Genomic DNA, 18,414 nt, shown 5'->3' with positions numbered 1-18,414 from the left:
GGATAAAAAAACTTGCAATAAATTGATCAAAACATTTTTTAGAATAAAACATGGCCTATATAGGGCAAGAGATAATATATGAGTCCTATACAACCATAGATATGGACGTTATCAACAAGTAGAATAAGTGCACAAAGATATAGAAACAAGGGGGAACCTAAGCAAAGAGACTTCCATTGACTCCCTCTGGGAGTGCATCTTACATCCAGCTTCCCACTATAAATCCAATATTAACTTATAAAAATAAAAATAAAATTTCCAACCTAGGGAAATTTGTGATACAAGATGATCACATATTCTTGATAAATATGTGAATAAATAAAAAATATATATATGTGTAGAAAAAATACAAAATTTAGCAAACATTTAATTAGAACATTATAAAAATATATATTGGATATATGGTGATGAAACAGAGAATTAGATCTTAAAAAAATTCTCGGATTGTATTAGGCTAGAAAATATAGGGTTAGTCATCAGTCAAAAAACAGTTGAGATCAAGTTCAACGTTTAGTCCTGATGGTTGCATGGTACGTAATTTGTGTACCCATTTCATTTCGTTTTGAGAAACACTCCTCAGCATGTGTGTACCTCGCCAGTTTCTATCAATTTTGTCTATACCATAAAATGTGCAAAGACTAGGATTACTATCATGATGGCTGGCGAAATGTCTAGACACACTGTGGTTAGGAAAACTGTTTTTTATATTCTTTAGATGTTCATTAATACGGATCTTTAATTGGCGTGTGGTTCTTCCCACGTACTGTAAATTACATGGGCATTCGATCACGTATGTGACGTGATCAGATCCACAGGTGATAAGGGGTTTGATTTTAAACGATTCCCCCGTCACATTTGATCTAAACTCCGTTTTTTTCTTTTTATCACCAGAATTACGTGTAGTTCTACAGGCCTTGCATCTTGTGCAATGATGGAAACCTGATCCATCCAAGAAAGTAACCAACTTCCTTGGTGGATCAGGAACATTGGGAGCAATTTTGTTCCTCAAGCCTGGAGCTCTTTTGTAAATAAATTTTGGCACTCTGGGATGGATGTGATGAGATCTCTATCCTTTCTCAAAATGTGCCAATGGCGTTTAAAAACTGATTCAACCTGGCGATATTGCCTATGAAACCCAGAAATGAAAGGTACTTCGTTTTTATACTCTTTCTTTGGTTTAGGAACCAACAGTGATTGTCTGTCCAGAACTGCCACTTGGTCATAAGCTTGTTTTAATGTTGCTTCAGAGTACCCTTTCTCTAAAAATCTAGTGGTCAGAAGCTTGGCCTGTGTCTCAAAATCTTCTGCAATATCACAATTTCGTTTTAGCCTCATAAATTGTCCTTTAGGGACTGCCCCTATCCAAGATGGATGGTGGCAACTGTGGGTGGGTACAAACCCATTCCTATCTGTAGGCTTGAAATAAGTAAGCGTTATAAATTTAGAGCCCTTCTTTTTAATCGTGAGATCCAAATAGTTTACAGAGGACATACTGGTTTCGGCTACAAACGTGAGGCCATACTTGTTTTTGTTCATCTGCGTTATAAAGATCTTTAAATCCTCTTCAGGACCCTCCCAAAAGAGGACAATGTCATCGATATATCGCTTATAGAATTTCAATGACTTGGGTCGATTTGCAAAAATTGTTTCGTGTTCCCACTTATTTAAAACAACATTCGCAACGCTAGGTGCATATCGTGCACCCATGGCTACACCACCAACCTGATTATAAAACTGATTATTTGCCCAAAAATAATTATTTTTCATCGCTAATTCAAGTCCTCTTATTAAATAATTGGTTTGTGCCTTTTTAAGCTTAGAAAACTTGTTTAGAGCCCATCGAAGAGCAACCAAAGCATCAGTATGTCTGATATTAGTGTAGAGTGATTCGATATCCACCGTTACCATAATCGTTTGCTCTGTTGCTGGTAAGGTTTGAAGTACCAATATCAAATCTCTACTATCTTTTAAGTATGATGGACTCTGTGAAACCAGTGGCTTGAAGAAGCCATCAAGGTACTCTCCTAGCCGAGAGAACAGGGAACCTATCCCACTGATTATGGGTCTACCTGGGGGATTCACCTTATTCTTATGGATCTTAGGTAGAGTATATAGGACTGGAATCCTGGGCGCATGCAAAACAATGTAATCAGCTTCTTTAGGGTTTAGAATACCTCTTTCGAGTCCCTCATTAGCCCAGACAATCAACAAATTGCTGAGCCTCAATATTTGGAAAAATCTAAACTTTTACAAGTACACTTATCTAAATATGACAGTGAAATTAAAATTAAAAAACTAAAGAAATATCAGAGGGATGTAAAAGATTTTGAAGAGAACAAGGTCTATAAATGGCAAGACACTCTCAGAGTAAGTGATTCTCATGAGATCAGTCTAGATGGAGAGCTTCCCTCCCAGCCTACTAAAAATGTAGAAAAGAAAAAAGTACAAATATCCAGCACCCCAAAAAAATCAGCTATCAAAAATAATTCCAAACCATCGACCCCTTACTACAAACCCTCTACCTATCCTCCTCCTAATGCCTATGGTCATCCTTATCCTCAGTCAATAGATACCTATAATAGATTCGGCCCCCTAGATGATAGAGGTCCGGATCATTATTACTATGAACCTTATCGTTCACAGTATCCACCCAGACCCCCTCGGGGGGGCCATAGGGGTAATTTTCGAGGTCGACCTGCACCTTATTACAATCAGCACCAGGGGGGGGGAGATGGGAGGGGGTGGAAGGATACGTATCGTATCCCCCCCAGATCCCCCCTTCCCCAAAAAGAATATTCAGAAAGAGAGGACGACGAGGAAGAGGGAGAGAGAAAAAGAAAAAGGCTAGAATAAGTGAGGGGATTTTTAATTTGGCAGAAGTAGAATTTTCTAACTCAGAATTAGAAGTTCTCCAACAGGGATTGAAGTTTGCACCAAATAAAGATATCGACAAATTTGAAGTCTATATCGATATAGAGAAACACATTAGGAAACTTAATATTAAAAAACACTTTGCAAATAATCTCCAGGAATCTAGACCCAAAAGCCCAGAAAAATTTATCCATAGTAGTCTGAGGAATCAGTCTGTCTTTAATCCGCACCGAGGTTCAAATCACTATATCGAAGTCTTTCGGACTTTAGTCCAAGATGATATACGTGACTTAAAAGTTGTGCCTTCCAACTCCTCAAAACACTTCAGAGAAGCCATAAAAACAATAGAAAGTAACAAAAATATCGTGGTTAGACCGGCTGATAAGGGCGGTGGCCTCGTGATTCTCAAAAAAGAATATTACTATCAAGAAATGCAAAATCAATTAGATGATAGGAAAACGTATCAGCTTCTTGGGTGCGATCCCACATTGAGGCTCAGCAATTTGTTGATTGTCTGGGCTAATGAGGGACTCGAAAGAGGTATTCTAAACCCTAAAGAAGCTGATTACATTGTTTTGCATGCGCCCAGGATTCCAGTCCTATATACTCTACCTAAGATCCATAAGAATAAGGTGAATCCCCCAGGTAGACCCATAATCAGTGGGATAGGTTCCCTGTTCTCTCGGCTAGGAGAGTACCTTGATGGCTTCTTCAAGCCACTGGTTTCACAGAGTCCATCATACTTAAAAGATAGTAGAGATTTGATATTGGTACTTCAAACCTTACCAGCAACAGAGCAAACGATTATGGTAACGGTGGATATCGAATCACTCTACACTAATATCAGACATACTGATGCTTTGGTTGCTCTTCGATGGGCTCTAAACAAGTTTTCTAAGCTTAAAAAGGCACAAACCAATTATTTAATAAGAGGACTTGAATTAGCGATGAAAAATAATTATTTTTGGGCAAATAATCAGTTTTATAATCAGGTTGGTGGTGTAGCCATGGGTGCACGATATGCACCTAGCGTTGCGAATGTTGTTTTAAATAAGTGGGAACACGAAACAATTTTTGCAAATCGACCCAAGTCATTGAAATTCTATAAGCGATATATCGATGACATTGTCCTCTTTTGGGAGGGTCCTGAAGAGGATTTAAAGATCTTTATAACGCAGATGAACAAAAACAAGTATGGCCTCACGTTTGTAGCCGAAACCAGTATGTCCTCTGTAAACTATTTGGATCTCACGATTAAAAAGAAGGGCTCTAAATTTATAACGCTTACTTATTTCAAGCCTACAGATAGGAATGGGTTTGTACCCACCCACAGTTGCCACCATCCATCTTGGATAGGGGCAGTCCCTAAAGGACAATTTATGAGGCTAAAACGAAATTGTGATATTGCAGAAGATTTTGAGACACAGGCCAAGCTTCTGACCACTAGATTTTTAGAGAAAGGGTACTCTGAAGCAACATTAAAACAAGCTTATGACCAAGTGGCAGTTCTGGACAGACAATCACTGTTGGTTCCTAAACCAAAGAAAGAGTATAAAAACGAAGTACCTTTCATTTCTGGGTTTCATAGGCAATATCGCCAGGTTGAATCAGTTTTTAAACGCCATTGGCACATTTTGAGAAAGGATAGAGATCTCATCACATCCATCCCAGAGTGCCAAAATTTATTTACAAAAGAGCTCCAGGCTTGAGGAACAAAATTGCTCCCAATGTTCCTGATCCACCAAGGAAGTTGGTTACTTTCTTGGATGGATCAGGTTTCCATCATTGCACAAGATGCAAGGCCTGTAGAACTACACGTAATTCTGGTGATAAAAAGAAAAAAACGGAGTTTAGATCAAATGTGACGGGGGAATCGTTTAAAATCAAACCCCTTATCACCTGTGGATCTGATCACGTCACATACGTGATCGAATGCCCATGTAATTTACAGTACGTGGGAAGAACCACACGCCAATTAAAGATCCGTATTAATGAACATCTAAAGAATATAAAAAACAGTTTTCCTAACCACAGTGTGTCTAGACATTTCGCCAGCCATCATGATAGTAATCCTAGTCTTTGCACATTTTATGGTATAGACAAAATTGATAGAAACTGGCGAGGTACACACATGCTGAGGAGTGTTTCTCAAAACGAAATGAAATGGGTACACAAATTACGTACCATGCAACCATCAGGACTAAACGTTGAACTTGATCTCAACTGTTTTTTGACTGATGACTAACCCTATATTTTCTAGCCTAATACAATCCGAGAATTTTTTTAAGATCTAATTCTCTGTTTCATCACCATATATCCAATATATATTTTTATAATGTTCTAATTAAATGTTTGCTAAATTTTGTATTTTTTCTACACATATATATATTTTTTATTTATTCACATATTTATCAAGAATATGTGATCATCTTGTATCACAAATTTCCCTAGGTTGGAAATTTTATTTTTATTTTTATAAGTTAATATTGGATTTATAGTGGGAAGCTGGATGTAAGATGCACTCCCAGAGGGAGTCAATGGAAGTCTCTTTGCTTAGGTTCCCCCTTGTTTCTATATCTTTGTGCACTTATTCTACTTGTTGATAACGTCCATATCTATGGTTGTATAGGACTCATATATTATCTCTTGCCCTATATAGGCCATGTTTTATTCTAAAAAATGTTTTGATCAATTTATTGCAAGTTTTTTTATCCCATCTGAAATAATATAATGACTGTGCACATCCGGAGGGATGCGAGAGGAGCGGTTCAGTTTAAACCTTGCTTTTTTCCGTGCTGTGTCCTTTTGGGTTCAAATTGCGGGGCTCTATGAGTTTTTTTATAAATCTATATGCAAAATGTACCTTTAATTATAGAATCCCAAATGTAGAACCTGTTTATAAGTGTACTGTTTATCTGTGTATGCGATCGCGGCACCGAGGCTGAATCCAAAATTGAATTTGTTTTTGACCAATGACCGGCTCGCTTTAGACTACATATACCATGATGCTTTAGTGACCAGGTACGCCCCCCTGATGACGTTAGGATAACGAAACGTACGTCGGAGGCAGACCTGGTCACGTGACGTCCCCCCTGCGCTGTGGAGTGTCGGTAAGGATCAATAGGTGGTGAGACAGCGGCGGCTTCCTCCCCCTTTCGGAATCCCACAATTGAAACCGCATTTTTGTCGGTGACAAGTCCGCAGCCTCAGTGCCGGGTGGGCACCCTTGGAAGTAAGAGGCCATTTGGCTGTTTTTATGTGTTTTTTAATACTTTTAATAAACGTTATTACGCTATTGGCTTTCCTGGCTTTCTTCTCTTGCATAACGTATCCCATGTGGAGCTCCTGGATCTGTCTATTGGTTGTCTATATCCCTATGTGCGCAGGCACAATCCTGCAAAAGCTAGTTTGACCACTTTTTCATTAAACTGGTCAACTAGCTCTGGTAAGAGCAATTTAAACTCAAGCACCTTGGGTGGAATTGAAGTTATATAGAGCGGTGGTGGCACTTTCTCTCCTTTTAAAGAAAATCACAAACGAACATATTGGACTGCAACAATTTCCTTTATATTTTTGAAGATTTATATATTCACATTGATCACATTGGAACTTTTCACTTTGTTTGCGAATGTGCAGCGCTGTCTGCAATATATGGGACTTTAGTATATTATTTATTTATATATTTTTATTTAATTATTTATTAGAGATTGTTAATTAAATTGCCAATCCCATTGGATTGGTTCACGGCAATATACAATTATTTGTATGGGCCTAGCGCCCTCTATTTTCTATTTTCACATATTTACAATTTTTATTGTTTATGAGGAGCAGCTTATATTATCTATTAACTTAATGTTTAGGCGCGGAATTTCTCACTTCTAAATCTCTAATGTTCACCCAGAGCAGTGCACAGGAAAAAGTGAGAGAACAGATTACTGGGACCTAACTTTAGCCACTTGTCTACCAAGGTACGTTTATGAACAGTATAGTAAACAAGTGGGAACATCTGTTCCCCGATCCCTCCTGCGACTAATGATTCTGGAAGTAACATGTACTACGTCACTTCCAGGGTCACAGCTGTCATTCCTCAGCTAGTGTAGTCAAGGATACAGCTATTCAAACATGATCTGAGTTTGAATAGATCAATTGAAGGGCAGGGGAGACATTGTGGGTCTAACAAGTAAAAAAAATAAAATAATTAAAAGTGTAAAAAAATACATAAAACAAAGAAAAAAAAAGTAAAAAGCAAAGTGTAGGATGAGCACATAGTTACATAGTTACATAGTTAGTCAGGTTGAAAAAAGACACAAGTCCATCCAGTTCAACCACAAAAAATAAAAAAACAAAATAAAAAACACAGTAAAATCCTATACACCCAACTCCATACCCACAGTTGATCCAGAGGAAGGCAAAAAACCCCAGCAGAGCATGATCCAATTTGCTACAGCAGGGGAAAAAATTCCTTCCTGATCCCCCGAGAGGCAATCGGATTTACCCTGGATCAACTTTACCTACAAATCTTAGAACTCAGTGATATTTTGTACATTTAGGAAAGAATCCAGGCCTTTCTTAAAGCAATCTACTGAGCTGGCCAGAACCACCTCTGGAGGGAGTCTGTTCCACATTTTCACAGCTCTTACTGTGAAAAAACCTTTCCGTATTTGGAGGTGAAATCTCTTTTCCTCTAGACGTAAAGAGTGCCCCCTTGTCCTCAGTGTTGACTGTAAAGTGAATAACTCAACACCAAGTTCACTGTATGGACCTCTTATATATTTGTACATGTTGATCATATCCCCCCTTATTCTCCTCTTGAATGAAAACATCAATTGCGTCACACATTTGAAGTGAACATCGGAATGAGAGCAATAGTTCACAGTTTATGCTAAACCTGTGGTCTCTAAAATGCTTGCACTTATCTGGCCTTTGAGGCAATATTCCTCCCACTGATACAAGACACTATTCTGCCAACTGACATCAACAACGGGGGACCATTTCTCCCACTGACAACAACAATTGGGCACTATTCCTCCCAATAATACCAACGATGGGGCACTATTCCTCCCCCTAATAAAAAATGTGGCAATGTTTACTCCCAATGATGCCAGGAAAATGTATATTCCCACTGGCCATAGTGCAGCCCCCTAAAGTTTGAAGGACAGTAAACTGGCCCATTGTTTAGAAAGTTTGGAGACCCCTCCTCAAAACTGATGACCTGTAAAGCTTTAAAGCTTCGCCTATGGAGAATTTTGGGTTCCATCGTTTTTTTGTGATTCCACAAACATACGCAGTTTTAAGACTTGACAAGTTCGGTATCTATTTACTTGATGCAACCCCATCTTTTATATTTTACCAAAAAACCTGGGTGTAATATTGTGTTTGTTTGCACTAAAATAAAATTTGGTGTATTTCTTTCCTGAAAATATGTATTTGATAAAAAACTGTGCAAACATTGTGCCACGTAAAAAAGGGTCTCCAGGGTCTCTGCCCTTCAGAAAATATAATTACTTTTTGGGGGGGTTTCCAATAATGCAGATTATAACATTTGTGCAGAAGGTGACAGTTTGCCCTGGTAGTCAAGTGATTAAAGTGGTTCTAAAGTCAACATTTTTACCTAAATGCACTCCCTGTGTTAAGGCAAAAAAATCCCCACCCTCCCCACCAAACACCTGAATGCTCTAATGCTCCAGCACCACTGATCTCTCTGCCTGGTCTCACAGGGGACACAGGCAGAAGCCATAAGCTGTCTGTCAAATCTTTGTGGGGGGACATGTCCGAGCCGCATTGTGTGCGTCTACAGACGCACACAGCCTGGCTAAAGGAACACCCAGCTTGCTGAGGGGGCACCCAGAGGAAGAAGGAACGGACATGGCCGGTGTGGGACTCCAGAAGAGGAGGTAAGGGGCCGCTGTATGTTTTATTATTGCACAAAGCACGTAAGCATATCCTCTTTTTTTATTTTAAACAATTACCTTATAAACACTTTAAAAACATTACTTGCTTCTGCTGGCAGCATGGAGTAACATTGCTTTACAGTGTCTGTAGCTACAGAGGAGAGGTTGGGCTTGTTTTAAAGGTTATTTACTGCTTATTAAAGTGACCCTATCACTATACAGAATAATTTCTACCAAGACATACGCCATATTGCCTGCTGCAACACTGCCAAACTCCCCTTCAATGCTGACTAGTCTTTTCCTGAAGTCTGCAATAAAACCAACACTTCTGGTAGTGTTGGCTTCCATGGCCTGCTGTAGATGTCACTGGTTTCTTCATGATGATGTTTCAAGGTCAGCAGGGGGAAGCAGTGAGAGCTATGGGGAACCACAGAGACTGACATCCCCAAAAGTGTTGGTTCCAGTACAGACTTCAGCAAAAGACTGAGAAGTTCAGTGGTGTGGACAGCAGGAAAGGTGAGCTTTTCTTTTACAGGTAAGGCTTAGTAGAAAATGATTTCTATAACAACAGGGTTGCATTAAGAATTTAACAATAAATATAGCCCCTCACAGTTCTACTTTTAACTGTTGATCTTGCTAGAAAGGTAGAGTTGAACTGTAAATCTTTGTTGTATTTTGACATTTTCTTACATTAGGCATTCATTTCCTGTTATACCCCATGCACTTCCAAACCAAATGCGAGTATTATAACACATTTTCATCATGCTCAAGCCAAGTTTCCCCAAAAAATTAAATTTTCAATTTTTCCACTTTCTTTTCTGCTCGGAACTAACAGCATGTAAATGGGTGGTGTGGAGATCTGCATGGCAATCACTGTGTTTATTTCTGGGAAAAGGGAACCTGTTGGTTTAAAATCTGCTTGGCAGTATGGAACAAATCTTGTGACTTTATGAATTGTATTAATTTTTCTGCATTTGTTTTTCCCGTGCACCAGTGTCATTTGTTGGCTTCCTTGAAATATTCACATGCATTGTAGACATTATCAGCAATTAATAGCAAACAGTAAAACTAAAGCCAATTTTTATTTTATTTTATAGTGTTTGAATGAGTTTTATTGCTGTCTGTATCCCCTTAGGGTACGTTTCCCTGTAGCTCCTGCACTAGAGACCTGGCAGGAAGTAAAATGAAATCTTTACATAGAAAGGCAAAATCACGGTTGTCACCAAAATAGGTTTTCCCTTTCGGAGCTTTCTCCTGATCTTCTTTTACAATTCTGATTTGCTCGTACTTGCACCCCTTTCAAATGGCTGTTGGGAGTCTCCCTGACTTCATATTTCAGTGACAGGTGTCACCAGGGCCAACAGAAAAGTTAAATCTCTCTCAGGCCCCGTACACACGACCAGTTTCCTCGGCAGAATTCAGCTTCCGACCGAGTTTCTGGCTGAATTCTGCCGAGAAACCCGGCCGTGTGTACACTTTCGGCCGAGGAAGCCGACGAGGAGCTCGACGAGGAAATAGAGAACATGTTCTCTATTTCCTCGTTGTTCTATGGGAGCTCTCGGCCCGCCGAGCTCCTCGGCGGCTTCAGGGCTGAACTGGCCGAGGAACTCGATGTGTTTGGCACGTCGAATTCCTCGGCCGTGTGTACGGGGCCTAATAGGGACACATACAGGAATTACAATGGACTAGAGAAATACCAGTGGACTGGAGAGGAGCAGAATCTCTTTCAGCTATCATTGCTGTCTGTGTTGCCATTGATGAGATCCTCCTTATTCCTGACCTGGTGACAGGTGCATTTAGACAGAAAGCCGACCCCTTTGAAGAGGCTTATAATGTTACCTTCTCATTTTCTCCTTTGTATTACGATTTGTAATGTTAATTTTCTTCAATAAAATTAAGCAAAAAAATAGAAGCTCCTTCAAAATCTCAGCTGGTATATAGATGCTGTAACCTTAAGCCCCGTACACACGGTCGGACTACAAACTTTTCCGTGGATTTTTGTCTGAAGGGAGTTGGCCGGGCACACCCATAGCATACACATGCTATAGCATACACATTCTGCAGACTTTCCCAAAACTTTCCCAACATGACATGTTTTTTCTGCTCTATTCTGCACTTTACCACCACCCTTTGGTCAACTTCTGCTATTGTTGGTTGATCTTAACATTTTTTCTGGGCATGCGTATTTGTACTTCGGACAAAAGTCTGATGGATTTCTGTACACATGATAGGACTTTGCACCGTAGGACTTTTGTTGCCGAAAAGTTTGTCCGTTTGCAGAGCGAACTTTTGTCCGATGAAAACCGAAAAAGTTTGTCCGATGGAGCGTACACACAGTAGGATTATTTTGAAAACGTGCTAATTTTGAAGTTTGTTGTCAAAAAGTCCTACCGTGTGTATGGGGCTTATAGATGTTTTAATCCTTCCCTACTCTATCTAAAACTAAAGCAAGATTTTATCAAAAGCTGGGCTGTACATTTCAGATGGCTAGTGTAATCATTGTCAAGATTGTAACTTATATTCCCAATTTCCCCGTGGCCCGGGACATTTGCTTTCTTTCTGTAGAGCACTGCTAAATAAATGAAAATGGGTAGCCTACCAGAAATGCAGATAATTAGGAAACATATCTAAAAGAGACATCTTGGGTTATTCTTGGCAAAGCAAGATTGTAATAATTGCTCTGAATTATTAAATGATAAGGTTTAATAGCAAAGTATAGCCAATACTGTATTTTTAGCTTAACTAATGGCACGCAACTTCCTGAGAGCAGGATGTTATTTAAAAGATTAGTAGGTGTTGATATCACAAATAGAAACCAACTGAATTGTAGTCTTCTACAGTATTCTATATAGGGCCGCAGATAATATTTTGTTCTGGGGGGGGGGGGGGGGGTTATCTACAGCTACTAAGTTTTTTTTTTAAATCTCTTTATTAATTTTCCATCCTTTTTTTTCCATACAAAAAAATGATATACATACATATACTTATACATTTCACATTTAACATTTCATTCTTTACATTTATCTGCTCTCTTCTCGAGCCTCCATAAAAAAAATCCATTTAACAATCCATTCACCTGACCTTTATACATTCTTCTCACTCCCTTGATCCAATGGTGTGGCTCACCTCCCCTTATTTATTTATTTTCAAATATACATTTTTATTAGTTTTTTTCACAGAGAAATACATAAAAAGTACAGAACAACTGTGGTCGAAATAGACCGTAAAACAAACGTGTAATGCCGCGTACACACCATCACTTTATGTGATGAAAAAAAATGACGTTTTTAAAAACGTCACTTTAATTGACTGTGTGTGGGGGAAAACGTCGTTTTATGACTTGTAAAAAACGACCAAAAAAAATTGAAGCATGCTTCAATTTTATGTGTCGTTTTTCAAAAGTGCACTTTTTACTTCACAGAAATTGACCGTGTGTAGCAAAAAACGTCGTTTTCTAAGACGTTTTTTCATCCACGCATGCCCAGAAGCTACTTATGAAGCAAGCTTCAATGGAAAAACGTGGTGGAACGTAACCTCACTTTGCAAGATCATTGTGAGAAAACAATGGTGTGTAGGCAACTTCGTCTTTGAAAATTGAAGTTTCAAAAACGTCATTTTTTACTTCACAGAAAGTGTCGTTTTTTTTCATCACATAAAGTGATGGTGTGTACGCGGCATAAGAGTTCCAATGAGAATCTCATGCCTATCTGTAACACAAGACATCGAGACTGTCGCAATAGACAAGTGCAATAACATTGTGTTCATATAGTGTGATCATAAACGTGTTTGATCTAGTGTGCTAATATTCGTGTCGTCTTAATCACACAAAAGCATGTTTGGTCGATCGCATGTTTAGTCAGAGCGTTTGTGTCTCAGACAAGAACACGGCATCCAAATATCTGGTCAAACCATCAGTTGATAGAACTTAAAAATAGAAAAAGAAAGAACAAAGAGGAGAGGGAGGAGGGGGGGAAGGTAATGTTCAGCACGAGGGTGATGGGCACATCGTCACTGCCCCTGTTCCTGTGGCCAGTAACGAGGTAGCTATTAAGAGTTCAACAAGGACTGCCCTTCATCGGAGTATATGTACAAGTTCCACAGCCTCCAGACTTTGGAGTGTTGTTCTTGTTTATTTTGTGCTGTAAGCACCAGGTCTTCCAGTTTCTTAATTTCCTCCACTTTACGCAACCACAAACCAACAGAAGGAGGCGTGTTTTGTTTCCAGGTAGCTGGAATACAAGACTTTGCGGCATTGAGCAAGTGTCTCACAATGCATTTCTTGTATGATTGCGCCGGGATTGTGGCGGCATGCAGCAGGAAGGATGCTGGATCTTTTTGAATGGTGTGATCAGTGAACTTTTGTGTTATCGTCTCCACAGCCGTCCAAAAATTTAGCAGCCGTGGACATGACCAAAAGACATGGAGAAGTGTTCCTTTTTCCTCTTGACACCTCCAGCATTTATCTGTCGTGGTAGGGAAGAATTTGTGTAACAGCTGAGGCGTGTAGTACCACCTTGTCAGAATCTTATAGATTGTTTCTTGGACACCTCCCCTTATTTATCCTGAAGCTGTCATGGGATTTTCTATCCAACTTGCCCATACCCTTTCGTATTTCTCTATTCCAATATGTCCCTATACAATGGCAGATTGTTAGTTACCAAATTTTTCCAATGTGCTATCGAGGGAGCTTCCACTCTTTTCCAATTCATAACTATCGTCTTTCTAGCATAAAATAGTAATAGACCCACCTGTGTTCTCCTGCCAACCAAAACAATATCTTTCCCAACCAATCCAAGCAGGCATATCTCTGCCTCCTGTTCTACAACTATTGATGTCACCATAGCAATTATTCTCAAAACCTCCCTCCAGAATTCATCTGCACATCTCCAGCAGTTCTGAGGGTTTAATGGAGAGATCTTATATAGCTTATATGGTGTGGCTCCTGTGTATTATTTTAAATTGTATTCATTTATCTCGGAGTGATATCAATATCTGAAATGGGAACCTCCACCCTTTCTCCCAATTCTCTTTCACCCAGCTTGGAATATCCCTTCTCCAATGTTCACTTAATTTACTTATATCTGGAGATGTGGTCTTTAATAGATACGTATATAGAGTCAGCTACAGCTACTAAGTAAAAGTCTTTTTAAACAAAATAAATTGCACCAAATTCATAAAGCTGGAAAAAGGGAGAACAATGTGTTGCTCATAGTAAGCAATAACATCCTTAATTCTGTTTGCTCAGATCCTCTTGAAAATTTAACCCGATTTCAGTTTTGCCTTCTTCCAGTTTTTATGAACATTGCCCAGTTAGGTTGGCTATTGTCCAGTCTAAAGCCTTGTACACACTGTATGCTGAACAGAAGCGGGCTGAATGAAATACGGAATACTGTACTAACACATCTCCCCCACTGTTCAATTGTGTTCTGACAGGGGGACTGCCAACCCCCAAGAGAACACAGCAGTCAGTGATCTCCACCATTGGACTGCCTACCACAGGGTGGTGCACTGTAATAGCCAATCTTACTGAGCAGGTGCAAAGGGCACCATTTTGTGGAAGCCTGGAAGCTCACTAAATTTGTGTTAACCCAGCATACCAGACAAGAGAATTGGTACTGTGCAGAGTTCATACATACAGAACATACCTCCCAACTTCTGAACTTGAGAATAAGGGACTAGGGCCAAACATGCTAGTGGGAGAGGCTTAGGGGGAGTGGTTAAACAATACCTGGGCTTCCTTGTATCTTTAAAAAATGCTTTAAATGCTGTGCCACAAGCTGGTGTCTTGGGAAAACATATAAACCGCAAAAGCTTTACTAAAGCACATGGAAGGCAAGAAGGATCACTATGACACATGCAAGCAAGGACTAGATGGAAGGAAGAGAGAGAGAGGGGAAAGGTTACTCACCAGAGGCTGGCTGGTTTCCAGAATCTCAGGCAGGGAGATCATGTGCACTGCTTTAAAATTCCTACTCACACAACCCCTTCACAAGCACAGGGTGGGAGTTGTGGGCAGGCACAGGGTGAGCTTGTGGAGCTGACCTAGCCTCCCTCCTCTCTCTTTTGTACAGGTTGTAGAGTGGGCGGACAAGCCAGAGGTTTGCTGAGTGGTAGGTGGGTGAGCTGTGCTGGCGGGGAGTGTGTCTCAGCCTTGACACTGCCAGGTGGTCTAGTGGAGTCGAGTTCCAGAACTTGTTTCGGCAGCAGGGCACAACTTCTATTCTACACTGAAGCTCTGGGGGGGAGGGGGGGGTCTGAACACCCCTGACCCCTATATTGCACAGTGGCATCACACAATAGACACAATTTAAAGCAGCTTTAAACAGTCCTTAATAAACTTATAAGTTCTTATTATGTTTATTTTTCAGACATTTTTCATATATTTTTACTGAGCGATCCTGCCAATAACACACTTACTGTACTAGGGTTGATGGCATTTACAGGACAGTTAATGTGAGTACAGGACTTATTATATCCCTTCTAGGTCCAGATAAAAAGTGGATTTATTATTGTAGTTTAACTTCTCTAAACTCCACATAGCTGTCTAAGATTGGATAGAACCTTATATGGCCTCCTCATATATTTACAATAGGAAGGTTTACAATTGACACTGGTGCTTTTTTGGGGGGATATTCCGGGTGAATTATAATTTGTTTTATTATTGTGTTAGATGCCTAATACAGAAGGTCAGGAACATCTGGCCATACAGAAAGGTGCCCTCCCCTCCAGTCACAAAAGCAGCCGGCACAAGGAGTGGCGCCCAGACAAGATGGCAGAAATTCACTCACATGTAAGTGTTTTTCTACTTTTTAAGCTTTTTTTGGGTGCTAAACGATTCATACCAATGCTTATTGACAAGTTATTCTTAGCAGGTAATTAAAATATATCTCTATATATATAATTCAATCAGTCAAATGTAAGTGTAAAGCCCAGTACACACAATCCGAAAGTTGTACGAAAAATACAGCTTTTCGAAACGACTTTGTTAGTACAGAGCTTTCGAGAGCCAATCAGGACAGTTCATCCGATATTATTTATCACCATGGTGGAGGTGTGTTCAGGACCAAGCTCTGCTATCATTGCAGAGGTCCCAGCTATGCTGTCTAGCTGGAGAGTTTTGATTGCAAAACTGGCTGCAGAGAATTACAAATCTCTTGGCAGATGAATCACCTCAATACCAGCATGTTACACCCCTTACCTACAGGCAATTTTTTAGTGCTTTGATAGTTTTACAATTACTCAGTCACACAATAATATACCCAAATGTATTATCTTTTTTTAGACACATAGAGCTTTTAATTGGTGATATGTATTAGACACTGAATTTTACCCTTTTTTTAGACTGATGTCCGATGGGCGACCCTGCCCCTTGTGAACTTGCTGCTGTCAATGTTGACAAATTGCCAGCAGCAGGATTACTAAGAGGCTGCCTGTGCCAAGGTCAATACTGTCATAATGATATGCTCATTTTATGCTCACAAATCACACATCCACTATCATTGCAGTCAGTATGTGCATATTATTTTGATAGTGATTAAAATACAATCTTAGTGCTTTTAACCAGACCTATCTAATATGTACATGTAATAATATAATGGATAACACGTAGAGGAACATGTGATTTTAAACTTTCTCAAATGTTATTGGTTACTGTATGCCATGTTATGGGCTGCTTGGATGCCTTAAACCTCTTTACTCACAAACCTGTTATTTTGCAGAGTCAGCCTCTGAGGTCGTTATGGAAACTCTTACACCCATCATCATCAAACCACTCAGTTCCCCAAAATCCACATTTCCAACCTTTACCAAACCAACCGCCTAAAACACCTAACTTCTCAGAGGCCAGAATACACCCAATGGGTCAGCCTTCCAGCTCTGCCCATCGAAAGGAGGCACAGTCAAAGAGCCGGCAGGGCCTGCAGCTTCCTGGACAGCCGGAGTCGCACTGGCATGTTTCTCCGGTAAACAGAGGGACAAGTGAAGGAGCTTCTTTTCCCGACCAGCTGGCTTCAAAACCTGGACAGAATGGCCTGCCTTTTAACCGGACAAAAAGAACCCGATTGCCAAATTTGAATGACCTTAAAGAGACTGCTCTTTAGTTGACTTCTTTGTAAAACAGTCAGTGTATACATGATAATGAGTACCGAGTGAATAGCAATTTGGTAAAAGAGCTTCAAAGAGATATTTAAGAATACCTCCCAGCATCCTAAATTTTCAAAAAAGAAAAGTAAATCTACCAAAACCTTGAAAATAATTTTTGGGGAGACCGATGGTTAATCACCCATTGCAAATTTCTGAGTACAGCAACATCGCTGCAGTGTCGTTTACCTGCTATGGCCATTATAAAGGGATCTCATGCTCATTGTGACTTCTTTATTTTACATGGCAGAGCCAGAATTTTCAGTGGAGAGGTCTTTTCAGCGATGTCCCAGAGGGCTAATAGGATATAGTTGCACCACCACTTTCCACTCATAATGGGAAAAGCAGTTTTAGGAGGCTAACCAATTATATTCCATTTTTGATACACCCAAGCCTGCTCTTGGATTTACCAAGCCCTGTCCAAATCTCAGATTTGATCTATTTTTCCAAGCCTCATAATCTTAATGGTTTAAAAGTAATAATCCCCCCTCCAAAAATAAATAAAAAATTATTATAGAATGCAGGAGGTATGTGTAAGCAAGTACTTATAGTTATACTGATATGTGCAATACGCTTGTGTGAGGTTACACTGTGCCGCAAATCTACCCACAAATACTTTTGTTGATTGTCTGTTTCTCCGCTGCCAGTTTCCTCGTGACATTAGAATGTGCAATAAGTTAAGAAGATAATGTCGGCGTATCTGAGGAATTTTCCCAATTCCATGAAAAGAAGAGAACCCCAAACCATTATGACACTTATCTATTTATAGGACAGAAACGCGTAGCCTTATTCAGAAAATACAATGCTATTTTAGGCTTAAATGCTAAAAAAAAAAGTGAATTTATCCAGATAAAGGAATTTTTAAGGAAATAACACTTCCATATTTGATATTTTTTGTAAAGATTATTTATGATTAATTCTTATCATAGAGTCATATCATTGTTACAACGTCAAGTTATTTTGAGCTGTTTAAAACATTGTGAAGCCGTACAACAGCAAAAGTAGTTTATATAAAAACTTACAGTATAACATTTATATATTGCATTAAAAGTATTATATATATAAAAATCTATAATTATATATATATATATTATCTGCACACTCAGACATTTGTGTGTGTAGTTTGTTTATATGTTAAATTAACTGTAATTTTTATATCTATAAGCATATATATATATAAGAAGGTATTGTTATGATGACAACTCTGCCATATTTTTATACATTTGTGCAGTATTAATGTACGTCTAATAAAAGGGAATAAGACTATGGATGTTGGTGTGCCTGCAGCAGCATGGATCTTGTGCAACTACAAGAGCAGATTTGACTGATTTATTTTGACTAACTTAGGAAACTAAAACATAACTGCTCCTGCTTTATGTGGCTGCTGGGACAATGCAAAGAGCTGCTGAAAGGTAAAATGACCTTGCGATTCAATATACTTTACAGCTGGAAAGGCAGTGACCGGTGGACAAAACTCAACAGATTTTCATTCTTCCACTCATACAGTAGGGCA

General features: G+C 39.3%; 1 protein-coding gene across 3 annotated transcripts in view; it reads left to right on the top strand.

Moving 5' to 3' along the window:
* The window catches only part of CDKL5 (cyclin dependent kinase like 5), a 511,586-nt gene extending 493,417 nt beyond the window's left edge, over positions 1-18,169 (top strand). For all 3 annotated transcript variants that reach the window (XM_040338214.1, XM_040338213.1, XM_040338212.1), the window contains 2 exons: positions 15,433-15,552; positions 16,481-18,169. In XM_040338214.1, coding sequence (XP_040194148.1) covers positions 15,433-15,552; positions 16,481-16,861 — 501 coding nt within the window. In that variant the 3' untranslated portion in view covers positions 16,862-18,169. The remainder of the gene's footprint in view (positions 1-15,432; positions 15,553-16,480) is intronic.
* The last annotated feature ends 245 nt before the right edge of the window (positions 18,170-18,414 follow it).

Source organism: Rana temporaria, chromosome 2 (assembly GCF_905171775.1).
Source record: "Rana temporaria chromosome 2, aRanTem1.1, whole genome shotgun sequence".
NCBI lineage: Eukaryota > Metazoa > Chordata > Amphibia > Anura > Ranidae > Rana > Rana temporaria.
The sequence above is the reverse complement of the archived record's forward strand: the minus strand, read 5'-3'. Positions and strand labels throughout refer to the sequence as shown.